At 38.5% G+C, this 21,770-nt stretch overlaps 1 protein-coding gene and 1 non-coding gene across 11 annotated transcripts in view; one reads left to right on the top strand and one right to left on the bottom strand.

Moving 5' to 3' along the window:
* The window catches only part of ARFIP1 (ARF interacting protein 1), an 89,405-nt gene that overhangs the window by 18,404 nt on the left and 49,231 nt on the right, over positions 1–21,770 (bottom strand). For 8 of the 10 annotated variants that reach the window (XM_073341364.2, XM_073341369.2, XM_073341370.2 and 5 more), the window contains 3 exons: positions 19,007–19,102; positions 16,732–16,844; positions 4,405–4,626 (listed from right to left, as the gene is read on the bottom strand). In XM_073341364.2, the coding sequence (XP_073197465.2) occupies positions 4,405–4,626; positions 16,732–16,844; positions 19,007–19,102 (431 nt within the window). The remainder of the gene's footprint in view (positions 1–4,404; positions 4,627–16,731; positions 16,845–19,006; positions 19,103–21,770) is intronic. The other 2 variants (XM_073341373.2, XM_073341374.2) reach the window with 1 other exon arrangement.
* On the top strand, positions 3,643–3,756 carry LOC140911008 (U5 spliceosomal RNA). The gene has a single exon (XR_012158803.1). It is a non-coding gene; the product is annotated as a U5 spliceosomal RNA (small nuclear RNA).

The raw sequence follows: 21,770 nt of genomic DNA, 5'->3' as shown, positions 1-21,770 counted from the left end.
TGAAAGCTGGAGGCATGTTGGTAGGCAGAGCGGTCAGTAGGTTTCCGGTATAGGGTGGTGTTTATGTGATCACTGCTTATTAGCACTGTATTGTCCAGGAAGTGGATCTTTTGTGTGGACTGGTCAAGGCTGAGGTTGATGGTGGGATAGAAATTGTTGAAATCATGGTGGAATTCCTCAAGGGCTTCTTTTCCATGGGTCCAGATGATGAAGATGTCATCAGTATAGCGCAAGTAGAGTAGGGGCATTAGGGGACGAGAGCTGAGGAAGCGTTGTTCTAAGTCAGCCATAAAAATGTTGGCATACTGTGGGGCCATGCGGGTACCCATAGCAGTGCCGCTGATTTGAAGGTATACATTGTCCCCAAATGTGAAATAGTTATGGGTGAGGACAAAGTCACAAAGTTCAGCCACCAGGTTTGCTGTGACATTATCGGGGCTACTGTTCCTGATGGCTTGTAGTCAGTCTTTGTGTGGAACGTTGGCGTAGAGGGCTTCTACACCCACAGTGGCTAGGATGCTGTTTTCAGGAAGATCACCAATGGACTGTAGTTTCCTCAGGAAGTCAGTGGTGTCTCGAAGATAGCGGTGAGTGCTGGTAGCATAGGGCCTGAGAAAGGAGTCTACATAGCCAGACAATCCTGCTGCCAGGATGCCAATGCCTGAGATGATGGAGCATCCAGGATTTCCAGGTTTATGGATCTTGGGTAGCAGATAGAATACCCCTGGTCAGGGTTCTAGGGGTGTGTCTGCATCTGTTCCTGTGCTTTTTCAGGGAGTTTCTTGAGCAAATGGTGTAGTTTCTTTTGGTAACCCTCAGTGGGATCTGAGGGTAATAGCTTGTAGAAAGTGGTGTTGGAGAGCTGCCTAGCAGCCTCTTGTTCATATTCCAACCTATTCATGACGACGACAGCACCTCCTTTGTCAGCCTTTTTGATTATGTCGTCAGAGTTGTTTCTGAGGCTGTGGATGGCATTGTGTTCTGCATGGCTGAGGTTACGGGGCAAGTGATAGTGCTTTTCCACAATTTCAGCCCGTGCACGTCGGCAGAAGCACTCTATGTAGAAGTCCAGTCTGTTGTTTCGACCTTTGTTTGGACCTGGAGTCCACCCAGAATCCTCCTTTTTGTAGTCTTGGTAAGCTGAGAGAGTCAGAACTATCCCTCTGTTTTAGACCTTTACAAGCAACTGTTTAAGTTTCTCCCATGAAACCCCACCGATTTCCGTAGACTCGGTCCCAACAGAATGGATGGCACTTATTCTTGATACCAGTTCTATTGTGAAGACAGTATGGATCTTGGCTAACCAGAAAAAAAAAATTACCCTTTTTACCACTTCAAAGAACACTGCCAAAAATCTTCAGATCATCATTTTGTAACTATTTAGGATTAGTCTAAATTCAGGGTCTCCCTTAAAGGCAACTGTAACATCATGAATTATACCAGCAAAATAGGAGTAGTTAACTAAATTCACAGGGGATAAACAGTATTAATTAATGAACAAGGGTTATTATATCCTGGAACACCATGATCTGACATTTATTTTAATATGTTTTAAGTGATTGAGACAGCAGAATGTACTTCATAATGGGTGGTGAGAAAAAGGAATAATACAGATTAGCTACAAATGTTCATGGGGCATGATTAACAGCTCAGTGGTTTGAACATTGGCCTGCTAAACCCAGGGTTGTGAGTTCAATCCTCGAGGGAGGCATTTAGGGATCTGGGGCAAAAATTGGGGATTGGTCCTGCTTTGAGCAGGGGGTTGGACTAGATGACCTCCTGAGGTCCCTTCCAACCCTGATATTCTAGGATTAAGATGGAAGTTATTGCCAAAGAGAACTGCAATCAAGTTTAGGTATGATAAAAGGTAAGGACCAATTTATCAATAGCAAAAGATTTCAAAGTCAGATTGCAATGATTATTTTTCTAATGCAAGGCTCCCACACACCAGACTCATTGATGTATTTTTGTTTTACATTTGGCATCTTCATATTCTGCATAACCTGAGCTTTCATTTACCAAAGTAAATTTCTAGCTGTCATGGTTGTAAAGATGTGAACCTAGTGTAACCAACTGATAGTGTAAATACTACAGTGTAAACGCTAACGCCAAATTAGGACTCTTAAAACGTTAACATTAACTGTTTCACATCCGATAATTTTAATGGATGGGAGTAGGGAGTGAAGCCTAGAGGAAAGAAGATGCAGAGGAAACAATACAAAAAGAAACAGCTAAGAGGGAGAGAAACAGAGACAAAGATTGGGAAGAAAAGGAACCTAAAATATGGTAGTGAAGCTAAAAGGGGTCATATTATTCTGTTTCGCATATAATAAAGCACTGAATAAATAAAAATTTAGTTATTACACAAGGGCCATATTTTACCCATGTCCTTTGTGGGTACCTCCTATAAACATCAATGGGAAAGCCTCTCTGGATTGAGGATAGTCATATTTATACCCTGACAGATTATAATTAAAAATGGAATTCAGCTCTCTCAGCATAACCAGTGTGACACCTTGTTCAAAATAAATAGGCCTTGAAACCAGGGAATAAATATAGGAGAAATCCTTGAATCCAAAGGATAAACACAGTAGAGAGCTCAAGATGAAAGCTACCACCCACTGATTTTATAAAAGGGGGAACTCAGTTTATTAGAGCAATGTCACGTCAAAATTTTGATTTTTCATCAAGTAGCAACTGTTTTGCAGCTCAAATGTGGATGTCCGATTATCAACTGTGAATGTTAACATTCCAGCTTTTTAGACTTGTTTTGCTCAAGTCTTAAAAAGTGTTTTCCAAACAGGTAGGTCCAGTGATAAAAAGAACCCCAGCTTAATCAGGCAGCACTACAGTGAAGTTCAATTAAAACCAGGGTAAGTAAGAGAACTTTTGTTACATTAGTGGAAACCTTTATTTGATTTTTATTAACAGAATCCTCTTCAACAATCTACAGAACAAGAAATGAGTGGCTGAAAGCAAAGAAGAATTCCAAGACTCATACAAGACTCTGGTGGAACCTGAAGAAATGTTGTTTCAGTTGCTACAGTTACAAGCCATGAGGGGAAGAACACACATTAATAAGAGTACTGTGTCAGCATCAGAATTAGTACAAGTTTCAGAAGTCATGTCCAACTCCAGTGCACAGTGCACTGTGTTCATTTTAAGTTTATTACAAACCGCATGCCCCATTCTTGCATCAACAGTAAATAGATTGATAACATTTACTGTATCTTTTTAGCAGGACCATTTATAGTTTCTCTCAGTTGCTGAAAATGCCAATCACCAATTTCCATTTGCCAAAAAGCATATATAAAGTTTACCCCTGTGAAAAATTGATAGTCTGGAGTCTGACAAGTAGCAAACAGCTGAAATTATTCAGTGTACACATTAACAAAAAGAAATTAGGTGGGAATATAGAGATAATGAAAAAGGGGAAGGAGGTAAGAGTGAAGTTATTTCTGAGCTTTACAGCCCCTGAAGATAATTTGTGAAGTTTACAATAACCACATTTTTGGGAACCATCAGGTACGAGGATACTGTACCCATCAGATAGATTGTGACTCTGTATTCAAGGCTGGGTGGCCCGAGGGAACTGCTATAGATATGGGAAGTAGGATTGCTTCCCTCCTCCCAGTTCTGTTCATACTCCGGTTTCTCTTCAGATCGTATGGATCTTTTGCCTTTTACTAAAGATTTCTGTGAAGAGGAATATTTATGATTTTCTACCCAGATCAGTTCATTTTTTTTGTATATGATACCTGGCTTCCCCTTCTTACAAGATGTAGAATTGTACAGTCAGTTACAGCAATATTGCCTGAATAATATATGATACAACTCTGAACTGAAGAATTATCCCAACCCTCGATGTAATATTTCTAAGTGATCACCTCTAACTTTCTTGCTCAGAGAGTCTAAATACTGTAAAATTATACTATACAGGTTGCAAGGCCCTGATCAAAATGGTGCTCCATGAAACAACTGAACTCAACATTTTAATCCACTAAAGAAAAAATGATTAATCCACATTGTTACCTCACCTCTTTTGCATGACCTCCCACTCTATTCCCAAACATATACACCACAGGCTTGTATTTTACAGGAAATGATGATCTAGAACAATTTTAATGACATTTCGTTAGTGACAAATGAGTAGTAAAATTGTTTACTATACAGAGTAAACTTGTATGTTAGTAGTCTTTAAGTTCAAACTCCAATTAAAGCCAGACATTAAAAACTACTGGATGACTTTACTGTAATTTCAATGATTTCCTTCAGAGTCTCAAATGCTGTTACATAGCAGCTACCTTCCTAAACACTGAAGAGTATCTACTGTGCAACATGCATAATCCAGTGAAGTTCATCCTGAAATGTATATTTTATTTTCTAATACTATTAAAGTCTTACATGGAGTTCCAATGATTTCAAACTCAGGTCTGCAAATGCATCTCCAAGTTGCCTTTGAGTATTCACCATCTGGTAGAGTTGCGTGGACAAAGTCTGTGCCAGTCTTAAGATATTTTCATACTTTTTTTTGTTATCTCTTAGTATGTCTATTTGGGCTTCCAGTTCTAGGTCTACCGTTCTTGAGCCTCGGCCCAGCTTTTCAGAGATGATCTGACGAGTACACTGCAAATTCATAACAAATAGTTTAAAATTATTATAAAAGCAAAAAAAATTTCTATATTCAAGAGAGTACAGCACACACCACTTCTTGGCTTCAAGGAGTACATAATTATAAGCAATTCTTTCATAATCACCACTCCCAATTTAAGTTTGCGCAACAAACTGAAGAAAAATGTCGAGCTCTTTAGAAGTTTTTCAGGACTCAGCAAGAACATTTGTTGGACAAGTCTCAACTCCTACTAACTTAAATATTTGTATTAACAAATCAAGAGCAGAACTAATTACAATTCTCAAATGAGAGATTTCAGATCTTCATTTTTTAGATTTGGTGAATCTCGTTAAGTAAAAGCGATTATTATTTAGTTCAATACATTCAAGTCATTTATTAATTAAAGACCGCATAAACCAGAATGTTACTGATTCTAAATAACTATTATAATATTCATTCCATCTTCATCTACCCAACCATCCAATACCACAGGCATTACCCACCTAATTCCAAAGTTAGGCCTAATGGATACAGAGCATCTGCAAATGTAAGTTTCTATATTTCAAGTTTAGAATCTTACTATTTCAGGAAACACAATTGCTTCTTCCCATACTGTGGAGGCATTTTTAAGAAACTGGAAACTTTTGCTGAGGAATGTATAGGAAGATAGTCTTAAGACTATCTTGGTTAGTCTCTAAGGTGCCACAAGTCCTCCTTTTCTTTTTGCGAATACAGACTAACACGGCTGTTACTCTGAAACCAGTCTTAAGACTGAATTTGTGTTTGTCTGATCATACAAAAGAGTGTGTTGATTATCTTAAACTTTACGATTTAAAAAGTAAAGTTTACTATACCCTGCCACAGGAGTAAACTCCTAAATTGACTTGCAATTCATTGGTGTAGTGAGCAGCATATTCAGCATTTAGAAATATAAGATACTTATGTGTAAAACTACAAGCTTTAAAGAGGAAGGGAATCTGTGGCCCAAAAGAGAAGCGGACAGAGGTTGAGATAGAATGCAGTTACACAAGTGGAAGAATGACCTTGCGTGAAGAGAGTCCTGATGGAACTGAGATGATAAAGGTCACAACTGCAGTGTTGGGAGGGTGGGACCTGATTACAACAGTTTAGTCTTACAGTGTAAATGAAACCAAACCCTGTTTCCAAAACGTGTTACAGTACTGGACTTTGCAGGGCTATAGCAGGATTTGGAAACGTGGCTTGATCCATTCTATACTTCAAGATCAGTGTTTTGACAGTGTCCCCCAATCTCAGACTCTCTCTCAAAGACGGATATACTCAGGAGTTCCCTTTTTTGTATATTTTGGAATACCTTTGTTGTGCCAATAAAACATTTTAAAATTGAATTGACAATGTAGAGGACACCCAAGAATGTAAAACTACAGCAAGATAGTGGGAGAGCTGGCAAGTACAAGACAAGACCAGTGGGGTAAAGGTGGAGTCAGTCCACAGCATGTTATTAAAAAATGACCAACCAGGCACGTAACTTTCAGCTGGAATCAGAGATACAAAGGTAAGAGAATGAAGGCAAAACAGTACCATTTCTGAGAAAGCACAGAGAAACAGTGCACGTTGAGGAGTATGGCGTTACCACAAAAAGTCCCTAAAAGGAATTGAGATAGAAAGTGATTAGAGTATGAGTAAGTGTTGCATTAGAAGCATAGTATAGGTAAGCATAACTTCTGGCTATTTTCTAGAGATGGTGATATGCAAACTTACAAAGAAGGGACAAGTAAGAGGAAACCTGAGCAAGGGATGACAAAATGTTTGGGAGCAAGAGGTAAGGAGACATGTCAAGACATGACAAAATGATTTTTATTTTAAATCGAAGAGGACTTTGAAGCATTCAGCTTCAGAAACACAGTGTAGGGGAAAAAACAAACCTAAGAATCAACATTCACAAATAGGTGAGAAAAGGAATTAAAAAAAAAAAAAAAAAAAAGACAGGCATGCATGCAAAATGCAAACAGTGCAACAAAGAAATGCAAGGCCTGGTTGCCCAAATGAAACATCATAAGAAGTGTTCCTTCTCAGGAGGAAGTTGCGTTGAAGATGATGAAGGGAACATGTCTGAACATGTAGGATCTTCAGGTTGGTAAACTTTTTTCTTTCACACGTCTTTCTTAAGGACTGCCTGTCTTCCTCCTGGACTATTCTTGAATTCTCATGTTTGAGCAAAAAATATAGTTGTTACTCTATGGTACTATCATTTTAGATGCAGTTGTGATAAAAAATAAATAGCTGAAATAGGCAGATCTTCCTTTTACAATTTCACCTTTAAAAGTAGTACTGAGTGTCAGGGAATGCAATGAGTAATACTAAATGAGCAGTGGTAATAATAATTAAATAACTGCATTGACTTATTTTGTTTAGGAGAATCCATCCTCAACATACAGGATTCTGAAAACTATCCACCTTCAAGATCACCATCATTTTCTATAGTTTCAGAGTTATCTGCCAATGATAATGTTTCAGTCACATCATGTATGTCACATAGCCACAGTATATCCCCTGTAGCAAAAAGGGGGGAAAAAATCTCCATCATCCAGAAACAACCACAGGTGTTTGTGAAAGAACCAGCAGATTACAAAAAGAGGTAATTGATGAAAAAATTGCCTGGCTTGTTTATGCAGCAGACTCTCCTTTCCGTACGATTGAGAACCCACACTTCATTAACATGGTTCAGTCATTAAGACCAGGATACAGAACAGAGCAGATGCCGCAGGCAAATTGCTGGATAAAGTGTATGAAAGAGAAACTGAACAGTGTGCAAAAGGTCAAGAGGGTGAAATTGCTAACCTGAGTCTTGATGGGCGGAGCAATAGCCACAATGATCCTGTTGTGTATGCTTCTGTGACAACAGAAGAAGGGAATGTCTTCCTTACAGAAACAATTGATACATCAGGAAATGCACACTCAGCAGAATACAAGTAGCAGCACATTGTGAAAAAAAAAAATCAAATGTCTAGTATACAACTTGGTCACAGACAATGCTGCAAATGTATCCAAGATGGGAAGAAATTATTTAGAAGACAGTCTCAAGCTAATAACATACAGTTGCAGTGCTCATTTGATGCACCTCCTAGCCAAAGACTTCACTGTTCCAGAAATAAAGGCTAATGTTGTTGAAATTGAAAAATACTTCCGTAACCACCACTTTGAAGCAGTTACTCTGAAAAAAGTGGGAGGAACCAAGCTAACTCCCCTAGACATGCGGTGGAACTCAGCAGTGGACTGTTCTGAGCACTAGATCAAGGACTGGCCTTATCTGATGACAGTTTGTGAACAAAATTGTGAAAAAAAAGATGGCACTGTCACAGCCAAAGTTCTCAACACTGGGCTTAAGAGAAATGTTGAACACATGCTGAGTACCTTGAAGCCTATTTCTGTAACCTTGAACAAAATGCAGGGAAATAGCTGTTTTACTGCTGATGCTGTTGAAATTTGGAAGGAACTGAGTGAGATCTTAAAAAGAGAAATATGCAATGACAGAGTTAAATTACAAGCATTAAAAAAACGAATGGGACAAGCACTAGTTAACAAATGGGACAGCTCATTTTCTTGCCAATATTCTCAATACTTGGTACCAGGGTCAAACTTTAACTGCTGAAGAAGAGGAGTTGGCTATGACATGGACATCTAGCAATCATCCCTCCATAATGCCAACTATAATAAACTTCAGAGCTAAGGGTGAACCAAGAAATCTATGTTTGCTGATGATGTTTTAAAGAAAGTTACACCAGTGAACTGGTGGAAGTCACTTATGCACTTGGATTCAGAGATCGTTGAAGTGATAATCTCACTTTTAAACAGCAGTAGTTTCTTCTGCTGGTGTAGAAAGAATATTTTCTTCCTTTGGACTAATTCATTCCAAATTGAGAAATCGTTTGGGACCTGAAAAAGCAGGAAAGCTTGTTTTTCTTTTCCAGATTATGAACAAACAGGAAAATGAAGGTGCAGAAGCCAATATTTTAAGTTTCTCATGTTGACCTGGCTGACAGTCTATTTAAATTTTTTGTTTTTAAAAAAAATATTTCATGTAACCATTTTAGTTAAAAACAATTTTAACAAAAACAAACCTGATTTTAAAAAACTTGAATGTTTAAATTAAAGAATGCATGTGCTTGTTTTGTTAAAATATTATAGGTTCACTGTTGAAGAAAAAAATCCAGAAGACATAACGTTGTTTTAGTTAAATAAAAATTTAAATATCTGTCTGGTGATGTTCTCTTCCTAATACAACATGGCAAGAAAATCCTCTAAATATTAAAAGATTATCCTTTTGAATTAGAGATAGTTCACCTCCCAAAGACTTCATAAATATCTGCTTCAATTACCTTTGGTAAATGAAATAACCAAACAATCATTCATTTTCTGATATAGCTGAAAAACTAATCTGAAAAGTTTTCAAAAGAAATCACTTTTAAAATGTATAGTGTGTACCTTCTAAAAATGAAACCTACATCTATCTCTGAGTTGTGAAGAATATGTATTAAGGTTATAACAACCAACAAAAATGCACTTTTATGTAGAAATCCATGATTAAATCGAGTCTTCCTGACTAGTGATTTAAATCAAGTCCACACAGGCAGAATCACACATGTTATATCTTCTGAGGCCAGGGCAAGATTCTGTAACATAGCCTGTTTTGAAATTGTCTACACATGCAAAATTATGCTCTACTGTGCTACCACGGCACTATCAGTTTGTGAAAGGATACCCTGACATGAAAAAGCTGACTATGTAAATTGCCTCCTCCCTGTTCGTGCCACTGTTTCTCTGGGTACCAGCATTTGGACTTGATACAAGTCTCCCATGTAAAGAGGACATTGTGATAACTAATGCTATATCTACACTACAGCCTAAGTTGGAATAACTTATGGCACTCAGGGGTGTGAAAAAACCAGCTCCCTGAGCTACATAAAAGTTATACCAACATATGTGTTCATGTGCATAACGCTATGTTGGTGGGAGAAGCTCTCTCCCATCGGCACAGAGTGTCTTCACCAGACGAGCTGCAGCTGCACAGCTATATTGGTACAGGTGCAGCACTGTATGTATAGACATAGCTTAACATGTTGGGGAATTCTTGATTCTTGACCAATCTGTTCAAAGGACAGAGTTGACGGCACTGACTGATAGAAAAGAGTGAATCTTCTCTTGATCTCTTATCTGTAGATCCTCCCTAAGGTCTTGTCTACATCCATACAGGAAGGGGAATAAGTACTTTTATACCAGACATACTTTTATACATCCACACTCAAAATTGTACGGATATCAGGATAGACTGACTTAAATCGAAGTGATTTAAATCACCAGCTTTAATACTGATTCAAATCAGCAAACAGGAAACCTTTATTTAAATAATCAATTTTAATCCTGTTTTGCATTTGTACTTTTTAGTTATTTTCCTAAAGAAAAGTTGCTTCTCATTAAAACATGTTGAATTGCAACTAAATATAGCTTTTTACACAATTTGGAGCGTGTTTTTGCTAACCAGGATGATACACTGTTAAACACATTTATTTAAGCAATTATATAGCTTAACTTTGATTATTCACATTCTTAATTTTACATGGTTAGAAAATGGTGAATGCTGCATTTGTTAATTACTAGATTAATTTTTTTTTTACTTGTGATTTGTGTCAAGCTGTACGTAGATGGAAATTTAAATGCAATTAAAATGCACAGAATAGTTTCATTTAATAAAACATTACATGCTATCTTAAATGTGCTGGATAAGAAAAACATTATTGAAACATTCTGCATTTAAAACTAACAGATTTAAACCAACAAAGGGTGTATTAACTTTAGCTAATGAAATGAACTAATTTGCTTAGTCACCCCATGCTTCAAGATTTTAGAACTAAGCAGATTTCTTCTTATACACAGATTGGAAGAAAACAAGCTTTCCTGCTTTTTCAACTCCCAGTTCGTTTCTTAACTTTGAATGAACTAGCCACTGAACTGAACTAGTTGAATAAAATATTCTTTCTGCACATGCAGAAGAAGCTACTGTTGTCAGAAGCTGGTTTAACACTTAAACTCTGGCTCCAGATGCTTAGCTAGTGACTTCCATCAGTTTAGTGGTATGATTATTTAAAACTTGACAAATACTTACTGCTTATTTTTTATATTTTAAATTTTAATCATCATAAGTTTATGTCTTAACATAAGTAGTCAATTTCAAATTTTAATTTTAAATAAATATTTCTAAAAAATAAACCCAATTTAAAAAAAAATCTGATTTTAAAAATAATTGATTTTTATCCACCTTGCCTGGTATACCTCTACAATTAAAATTTCAGTCCTAATCAAAATAGTTATATCAGTACAAAAACTGCATATAAACCAGACCTAAGAACTGAGAATTTATTTCTTCTCCAGGTATAGAAAGGTAGAAGGGAGGATGGAATAGACTTAAATAAAAGGGGATTTAAAAATCACTAGTTTTAAGCTTTGTTTAAATAAAAAACAGAACACTTTCCTAAGAAAAAGTTAAAGGCATATGGGTAAAACAGAATATAGTTACCCAAAATGAAATTTGGCCAGTATGTTCACACTTGCATGAAGTTCTATCGATAAAAAGGGGGATGCTGCTGTGACTACGCCCCTTTATCATATGAATTTCAAAACTAGAGCCAGCCTATTCCAAAAGTCAATGCTTGCTGCTAACATCAAAGAAAATTGGACCACTGAACTGATGCAGACTGCCAGTCTGCTACCTAGATGCTGAGTTTAAGAAATAAACCTTAAAAGCAATATCCTCTTGCAGGTGTGGACAACACTGTTCCCATTTCAGACTAGCTGACTCCCAAATGGTTTCTCAAATTTTAAATTAAGCTCAAGTCCATCTCCTGCATCATTATATCATCAATGCCCTCCCCATCCTATTTATCTTGACTGTTTTATCTTGATACTCTTCTCAAAGCTGTATTCTCCTTTTCCTCCACATCTCCCGTGTCCACAAATCTTCCTTTCATCACCTATGCCACCGTGCCTGCAAATACCACTGCATCAACTCAATCTTTGCTGCAACTGTATACGTTAATTCATCTTCTGACCCTCACATATGCAACTCCCTTCTTTAAGGCCTCCCCCAGCTCTTCAGATTCCTGCATGTGCAGAATGCTTCCTCCCCATATCTTCTCACATGTACAAACAGAACCACATCACCACAATCACTAATACTCCATCTACACTCCACTCATGTCAAGGTTCAATTCAAAACTGCCCTACTTGTTTCTAGAATGTGTTTTTCAGAACTGACCTATCCAGTTTCAGACTTCTCACCAGTCCAGGGCTGGACAGCAAATCCAAGTTTAAGGACACAGCCTGAACTGGTTACTTTAGTCCTTGTTAGAGTTTACTTTAGTTTCTATTACTAATACAGGGTCTTCCAGGTAACAGACAAGAGAATCTAGCCCTGGGTAAATCCACTTTTCACTGCTTGGGTGGGTGTCGGCTCTGCTAAACCCAATCTTCTACCGGCATAATTTCGAGCTGCTCCTCCCCTGTCCCACACCCAAGTGGAGCTTTGGCCAGGTGGAGAATCTCCCAGTATCAGAATGAATGGAGTTGCAGTGTTCAGGGTATGACCCCTACAGTAGTCAGGAGAATTGGCAGACACCATCAAGAATGCCTGGGAACGGAAAGTAAGCTAAAGGCGAAGTAGCTCAGTGGTTTGAGCATTGGCCTGTTAAACCCAGGGTTGAGAGTTCAATCCTTGAGGGGGCCATTTAGGGATCTGGTGTAAAAATTGGGGATTGGTCCTGCTTTGAGCAAGAGGTTGGACTAGATGACCTCCTGAGGGTCCCTTCCAACCCTGATATTCTATGAGTGACAAGTTGTGTGCATATTATTTCTATGAGTGGTAATCTAGATAAATCTCTGCATTAAGCATCTTCACATAGTTGTGTATCATTTTCATGATGACTTTGTATTATGCCTCTTCATATAACCTCTATTTTCATAGAACTTTGTATCAAGTCCTTGGATACAGGAACTTTGTATCAAACCCTTATATAGAAACTTTGTATTGAGCCGCGGTATAATGTTATAGCCCCTAAGGTAGAAGAAAAATGTCTTTTCGCTAGGAGTAGAAAAAGACACCCCCCCCCCCTTTAAATCAATTGCCCGGTTGAATGAATGAGGTGTGAGTGAATAAGGAGTAGAAGGCAAGCACCTCCAGGCAGCTGCAACAGTTGGAGCGGGGATGGAAACCAGACCCAAGAACAATAAAACTTGTCAAGTGGGCTCATAAAAGAAGATCAGACATATTGACGGCCTTGGGAGTTAGAAGTGAGCACCTTCTTTTGAAAACACCCTCTTTGAAAATAAATGTGGCAACATTAAGACAACACCCAGAAGGAAGCGCCACAAAGGACCAGCTGACACAGACACAGATTTTGTATCTGGTACAGATTTGCATGAGAGGGAAGCTGCTATAAAATGTGAGTTGTCTTGCAGAGGACCCTGGGTCTCGTCTTAACATCGGAGCATTGATCCGGATCGACAGAAGCCTGGTTCCACCCCTCCCCCATGTAACTCACCTGGCCAGTGAAGTTAAGGGGAGCAACTAGTTCGTAACCACAACAAGACGGAGTGTGCTTGTGTGTGTATGTATGTGAGTGCATGAGTGTAATTAATATATATATAATATATCTATCTCATACGCATATGATGCAGTGTTGATTGATACATGTATTACCAATAAATGTGGTGCTTTGCTTTATCCTCCCTGAAAAGATCCTGTGCAGTACTTTAAGTACAACAGTAATAAGAATAATCAACATGGACACTGAAGTCCCAAGGGACGGTAAAGCTAGAAGAGCTCAACAGTGGTAAATGGAAAAATTCTGAAGGAAGTATCATTAGATAGAGATGGCCTACAGGCTACGCAATTTCGGGCTGAATCCTGATGGAAAGTGGGAGAAAGGCTCACGGATTGTAGTAGTCCGATTTGAGAAGACTGATTTAAGAACTTATATTCAGATTACACAATAATTCATTTCAAAGCAAGAATTATTTCTAAATGGTAACTAGGTAGAGTAGCCTGGAGAAAGAAGAGGTCAGAGCCTGAAATCTATTAGATCTCTGTTAGAGGATATAAATTCCATCAAGGTGTGTAACAGTAAGGGTTTGCTAATTCATTTGACACTGAAGGTGGTTATTAGATGATGTAACTCCTGTTTTACAAATGTGTTCAGAGCTACATTGTGGGAATTACATACCTAGACAGGCAGCCACAGAACAATTCTGTGCAGTGTTAGTTGAAAGCATGCCTGCCTTGGGCCGAGGGTATAAATAGCACCCTGCCCCCCGCAATAACTGTCACCTATTTCTCCATCACCAGAAGCCTGAAAGTATGTGGGCATCCAACTAGGGGCTGCAGATTTTGGTGTGGCTATGCAGATTCCATACGATCACAGATCAGCAGTTACACAAGGTAAGTGACCTTTTCTCCTTCACATACATGCCCTCAAAGACCCACAGTGCAGGAAATTAGCCAGCAGTGACCTCCCTGAGGTGGACCAAGGAAACACACTAACCATACACAGCAAAGCACTGTCCTCCCAAATTAATAAATTATTACTGGTGCAGAACAGAAATACAGGGGTTCATAAATGTAACCACCAACCACTATAGATGCTAGACAGATTTCAAATGAGGACATGCTATCCAAGTATGCCCTGAATTATCCCATTCTTTTGGTGGAAAAAGCCCAAAAATGTTCTAGCATAGGTACTTCAGAGACATCATACATGACTTGGATTCACAAACTAAGTCATCCGGCAGCTTTAGGCAATAATGTTTAACCTTTGGATTTTAAGGCAAAAACGCATCCTACTCCATGTTCCAAAAAGTTTAGTGCTGTCACACTGAGCAGTAACGAATATGGGTTTTTGTTTTGCTTTGTTCTCTGTTTTTGGAAGTTAAACATGCAGCCTGACCTCTCTGAGTTGGCTATGTGGCTTTGGAAAGAGTTTGGCAGAGAAATAATGTTTCAATTGAATATTTGAAATTTTGCCAAGGTTTTGCATGTGCCTCAGCCACCTTTTCTTTTTAGCAGGCTGATTTAAGTGAACGAGGAGTCAGTCTGCAACTTTGGGCCAAGATGATGGCCAGCAGGAAGGAGTCTTTTAGTAAGAGGTGGAACAGAAAGCAAGATCAAAGAACCTTCTATAAAAGTTTATGGAGTACCAATTCAGATCCCAAGGGTCAGGAGGCTATCTGACTGGAGGGTAGAGAGAGCTTCCAAGGACTTCTTCACAAGGGGAGGCAAAATATTAGTTCCCTCTCAAAGGAAACACGGTAGAAAGAAATAGCAGCTGGACAGACCTTTGCAATTTAGATTAAATGAAATCAGAAGTTCCTTAACAAATGGAACTGAGCAAGAAAAAAAAAAAAAAATGATGCAGGCCTCTGTCCTGAACAAATCTTTTGAACTAGTTATAATTAGCAGCATCACATTTGCTACTGAAAAATTTCCTCATTTGTTCTCACTCCTATCAAAGATGAAGTCAGTACACAGATCTAAGAGCACAAATGATTAGAACTGATTGGCATTTTTTGATGGCAGAAACCATTTCATCAAAATTCCCCATCAGCTGAAGCCAAAAAAATTTGTAGGAACTTACCAGTTTTGTCAAAACTTTCATCGGGAAGGTTTCTGCGGTCCAGGATGGAATTTCTGGTTGAAACAAGAGCACACCCACCACCCCAAAATAGCCAATAGCCTGGTATGAAGGGCACTCAGCAGAGACGTCAGACATTGAGGTTCAAGTCCTTGTTAAGACAGATTCAGAGCATGGATTTGAACTTGCATCACCCACATCCTGAGAGACTGGAGAGCCCAGTGGTTATAATCAGGTTTTGGGGGTTCTTTTTTGTGAAAGACGTCAAAGGATTTTAGTTTCATCCCAGTGCAAAATGGGGAAATTGTTGAAATCTCAAGAAGTTTTGCAGGACAGGAAAACAGTTTCCTGTCCAGTTCAACTAGAGACCCTGGTAGTCAAATGATGGGAGGGTGGTGTCTTGGTATCTTTGAGTTCTTAGATTTGTGGGGATTCTCCACTCCAAAGCATCCTCCTCTCCACAGGCCGCAGGAGTGGTGAAGAGCCTGACATGGACCCATACACATATAATCCCAGTTCCTTCTCTCCAGCTCTCTATCAGCCAAGTTTCAGGGAGAGTAAGGAGCTCTGCTCTGAATTGGGCTAAATTTAGAACTCTTGGCAGTGGTATGTTTACTGCCACAAGTGCACAAGTATATCCTTATAACAAGGACCTGAAAAATGGAAGGATGGGGGAGCAGTTTGCAGTTGTCAGTTGTCACTACCAAAATAAGCTTTATCATCACCATTTTATTACTTATGCAGTTGTTTCTGCACTATTCCATCAAATTCAGGTTATTGGGTGCACTTGAACACAAAGAAATGCCATGGAAATATGAAAAAAAAAATCAGAGCAAAAAATCTCAAAGAAGTCACCTTGATACCAGGATGTAACCTCAAATCCAAAAACTTAAAAAAATCCAGCACGGATGAAAGGTCAGAAAACGAATGACAATGAATTAAGAGAATGTTTAGATAATTTGTGATAAAAACAACAGTATTTCACATTTTTATTACAGCTAATGCTACCCAATGAGAAATCATAAAATTTAGGATTCACACATTTGTTCTGAAGTTCACTAAACTTGTTTTAGCTCAAGTAAGTTTGTTTGTGGGAAAAATATAATCTACTCCCTATTTTGTCATGTAAATAAGGTTTAAAAGCTATCATTGCAATCATAAAAAATTAAGAGATCTATACATAATCTTGCACATATGTAGGTTCTGACAGAAGATTCTGGAATTCTAACCTAGATTAAAAAAATTTGAGGGAAAACAACAAATCAGTAAGAGGCCTAGTTTACCAAGTCATACCTACATCAGTTCATAATAGATGTTTCTCCAGAACAAGGACAGATTTTTAGCTATCTATAAAATGCTGCATCCTTTAACACATTGTATGCTGCAATATGATACGTTTAGAAATTTTAATTTACATTAGCAATAGACTGGAAACAGCAATACATGTGTAAACTTGCAAACCTTGTAAGTGTTTAGGCTCCATTTTCTCACAAGCTCCAATTTTTCCATTGCTGGATTCTTTACTTCATCTGCTAGAACAACTGGCCCACTTTTCTGCTGCATTCTTATACCACCTGAACAAGTAAGACACAGAAAATCTTTAGGGCCCATGTTTTTTTTAAAAAAGTCAAGCATATAACTGCAAATCCAAAGAGTCATAAAACAGCACTTGTGCATGGAAAAGAAAATTATGAATCTAACTAGATTTTACGTGAGCTGTGCTAGGTAAATGGACATGAAAGACTAGCACAAAACTGCTGTTTGAAAACAATCAGGCCTACAAGTGCATACAATAAAGGGAAGTATATCTATATTGATTTTAAAATCAATCCAGAATATTTGTGTAAGTGAATAATTTAGGCAAACACTAAATTGAGTAAGGAAGTATGATGAAGTTACATGGGTGTTTCTGTATAGAATTTTTACTACCCTCAACAAGTAATTCAGATATTTAGTTATTTAAAGTGTTTTTAAAACAGCATTTAGGCAACCTCTAACAGTCTAACATTCTGTCGGAATTAGCCAACCTAAAAATCTTGTACACACAAGAAGTCATTGTTAGTAAGTTACAGAAGTATACGAAGTACAATCAAATTGCTGCCACCAAGTACAGCCAACTTAAGATGTACAGAATTGTCAAAACAATATTTGTCAACAAAACAATAGAATTCACATTTTTCTAGATCGTGCTGCTGTTAATTTTAACTAAACATGTTGAGGCTAACAGGAGAATCATAACTCTCCTGTACATGTAAAGAGGTGAGCATACTTCATAGTTTTATTCGGTCCTCATTCACGAAGACAGTGGAACTCATTAGTCCTCATTCAAAATCAGCAATAAAGAAACCAAATAAAACAGAATAAAGGGTCACCATCAGTACACCATAATCAGTCCCCACTTTTTGCAGGTACCAGTCAGTATGGAATGTTATTCAAATTGCACCTTTTGATTTTGAATTGAAAAGCTGACTCCCAATATCAAATGGTAAAAAATGTTGCTGCCATTTTGTTGGCAGCACCCTACATTGCCACATATGCACTGACCACCCAAGTTATGCCAAGGGCTCTTTAGTATTGTACAAATGAAAAAAAAAATTAATGAAGAGCAAGGTAGTTTGCTAGTACATGGATGAATTCCCAGAGTTACATACACTCCACGTGGCTCCTCATGCTATGTTAGTGTACTTAGTAGCATATACAGAGCCTTGCTGACTTCACTTCTAAAGAGAACAGCAAAATAAAATGCCTGTCATCAAATGCAAGACAGAGTCAGTATGGAAATGTTTTTCTTCAAGTTCCTAAGGAAGTATTATACACATGAGAGTTAAAAACCTAAGCTATTTCAAAAAGGATACTTGACAGTGGCCCCCCGTCCCTCTTTAGGTAGAAAAAAAGCAAGTTATGTAAGGAGAAAGTTTAGTCATTAGGCTTTCCAGTAGCATTCCAAGCTGAAAAACTGAATTATTAGCAGAAGACCGATTGGCATATGAAGGTGCAATTATTCAGAAGGCCCATTTAAACTGGAGAGAGAAAAAGAGAGAAAGACTATCCCTGCACCTGCCATTCTCGTATAATGCAGAACACTCTGTATATTACAAATAACCTGGCAAGGTTAGGGTTAACAAGGGTTTGTAAAAACAGTATACTTCTGCATATATCTCCAGACATTCCTTTATAGCACTGAGCACCAACATGTGATTTACACCTTAAAAACATAATTTTTATACAAGTAATTAATCCTCACAGCACCCCTCTGAGGTAGTTAAGTATTCTCCCCATTTTAAAGAGGAGGAAACAGACACAAAGAGGTTAAGTAACTTGACCAAAGCCACAGAGTCAGTCGGGACAAAGCCCAGTTTGGGTGTTATGAACTCCAATCTCATACTTGGAGTATTAGAATATGTGTCACTGTTTTGACTGGCAGAGAGAAAAAAGTTGACTGCTTTAGCTCTAACAATTAGACCTAGAGTACTTGTTTTTATTTATTGTTGATAAAAAGTAAAGAGCTGTACAGATTATACTTAATGCTTTGGAGCAGGAAAAGTTGTTCAGAATGAAAAGCATAGGTTACTTTGCAAACTGTAGAAGCCCAGAAGTGACAGAACCACCAAAAAGCAGGAATTACTTATCCACCTAGTTTATAAAAAAAGTAAAATTATTACAGACAGTAGGAGTTAGTGTAACAAAGGTGTTAGTGGAACTAACAAAGGTATTATCCAGTCAGTGTTGTGAATACCTGTGGGAATAATTAAATCACTCCCTTGTCCAGCCAGTCTGCTAGCTGCTGCATTGCTAGGAGATATAACGGATGATATGGATGATGCTGAGGAACCTGAAAAGGGGACACATTTAACCATGAAAACCCATCATCTTCTTTCCTCAGAAAATATGTACTTTTATGTACAGAGGTAACTTTTAGTGTTGGGAGATATACGTGTAACATCAACACAAAACTAGAATAGTGTATGGAATAGTTCTTGGAATTTCTGGTAGTGATATATTAGAAAGGAGTAGCTGTTAATATGAAATCCTCAAAGTTACTCCTGACTTAATCGCGTGTTTTCTTTAAAAGAAATTGGCAGTATGACTGGAAGTAATCAACCAAAATACAAAATGCCAGATACAGGAGGCAGGAAAGAAAACACATAAAATGACTTTCATACTGTTCAATATGGCTGCTCTTCAGCTGAACTCTGATTTTTCTTATCTAAGTAAAAGTCACTCTACCATTACCATGTAATACTCCTAACCTTGAGGGTTGATACTTGGACTCAATTCCAATTTCAGATAAGCAGGTGCAGGAACAGATTTTAATGAAGTGCAGTAGCTATCTGTCTATAATATGCAGCAAGAATGCCTGATATCTGAGATCAGGATTGAGTCATTAGGTTGTTAAAACGTTAGCCTGTGCGGTTCTCTGTCTCGAAGAAAAAGGCCTACTAAAAACATTAATTATATTAAAAATATTGAGTTACAGGCATTGTTGTGTTAACAGTAAGAGTGCTGTGCTCGCAAAGCTATTACACATATTTTAACAAATCATACAGCTCATGGCTTTATACTCTTCCACATCAAGGAAAGCATATAGTAAAATAGTCAATTTAATTGTACGGACGCAACCATGAAAATTTCACCCCATTTGCCCAGGACAAAATCCTTTTTCTGATGGGTGACTAAAATCAGTAATAACCTCCCCGCCCGCAAACAATCATCATGGTATTGCAATTGTATTGCAAGTCAATTTTGCGCCTGAGCATGTTAATTTTCATAACATTTTTTCAAGGCTGCATAAAGATCTAATGGGTCAATGTGCCTGTAGACATTATGTACACTTTAATAACTTCCACAAAAGTTATACTTTATTAATTCAGTAACTTCCCAAAAGAGCTCTTTAAATAACTGAAGCAAGACTCAGCATATGTTTGTTATATATGTCCCTGTAGCATGGAGAATGTCTCATCTCATTATTCCAACTGTAAGAGCAAAGCATAACATTTTTAGCAACATCATTAATCTGCACACACAAACAAAGTTAAGGCTGAAAGACATTTATTTAACTTGCCCTATCTTGTCATAGTATGATGATATGTTCTATAAGAGCAGCAATACCTCAGGTACTAATGTCCCCAATTCTGCAACTGGATTCACGCAGGCACAAAGGTCTGTCCACAAGGATCCTAATACAGGAGCAGTGTCTAATCACGAAATGGTAAGCAAGCTACAAACAACTTTTCATTCTTTAAACTTTCTTGTGCCAGAAGCCAAGAAAACATGGGCCCCTTACTGAATGAGGGAGGTAACCTAGTGACAGAGGATGTGGAAAAAGCTAATGTACACAATGCTTTTTTTGCCTCTGTCTTCATGAGCAAGGTCAGCTCCCAGACTGCTGCACTGGGTGGCACAGCATGGGGAGGTGGTGACCAGCTCTCTGTGGAGAAAGAAGTGGTTCAGGACTATTTAGAAAAGCTGGACGAGCACAAGTCCATGGGGCCGGATGCACTGCAGATGGCAGATGTGATTGCAGAGTCATTGGCCACTATCTTTGAAAACTCATGGCAATCGGGGGAGGTCCCGGAAGACTGGAAAAAGGCTAATGTAGAGCCCATCTTTAAAACAAGGGAAGGAGGATCCGGGGAACTACAGGCCAGTCAACCTCACCTCAGTTCCTGGAAAAATCATGGAGCAGGTCCTCAAGGAATCAATTCTGAAGCACTTAGAGGAAAGTGATCAGGAACAGTCAGCATGCATTCACCAAGGGCAAGTCATGCCTGACTAACCTAATTGCCTTCTATGATGAGATAACTGGCTCTGTGGATGAGGGGAAAGCAGCGGACATGTTATTCCATGACTTTAGAAAAGCTTTTGATACAGTCTCCCACAGTATCCTTGCCAGCAAGTTAAAGAAGTATGGGCTGGATGAATGGACTGTAAGGTGGATAGAAAGCTGGCTAGATCGTCGGGCTCAATGGGTAGTGATCAATGGCTCCATGTCTAGTTGGCAGCCGGTATCAAGCCGAGTGCCCCAAGGGTCGGTCCTGGGGCCAGTTTTGTTCAATATCTTCATTAATGATCTGGAGGATGGCGTAGACTGCACCCTCTGCAAGTTTGCAGATGACACTAAACTGGAAGGAGTGGTAGATATGCTGGAGGGCAGGGAGAGGATACAGAGGGACCTAGACAAATTAGAGGATTAGGCCAAAAGAAATCTGATGAGGTTCAACCAGGACAAGTGCAGAGTCCTGCACTTAGGACGGAAGAATCCCATGCACTACTACAGACTAGGGACCAAACAGCTAGGCAGCAGTTCTGCAGAAAAGGACCTAGGGGTTACAGTGAACGAGAAGCTGGATATGAGTCAACAGTGTACCCTTGTTGCCAAGAAGGCTAACAGCATTTTGGGCTGTACAAGTAGGAACATTGCCAGCAGATCAAGGGACATGATCATTCCCCTCTATTCGACATTGGTGAGGCCTCATCTGGAGTACTGTGTCCAGTTTTGG

This window comes from Lepidochelys kempii, chromosome 4 (genome assembly GCF_965140285.1).
Source record: "Lepidochelys kempii isolate rLepKem1 chromosome 4, rLepKem1.hap1, whole genome shotgun sequence".
Taxonomy (NCBI): domain Eukaryota; kingdom Metazoa; phylum Chordata; order Testudines; family Cheloniidae; genus Lepidochelys; species Lepidochelys kempii.
Note: the sequence above shows the minus strand (reverse complement) of the source record. Positions and strands in the feature narration are given on the sequence as shown.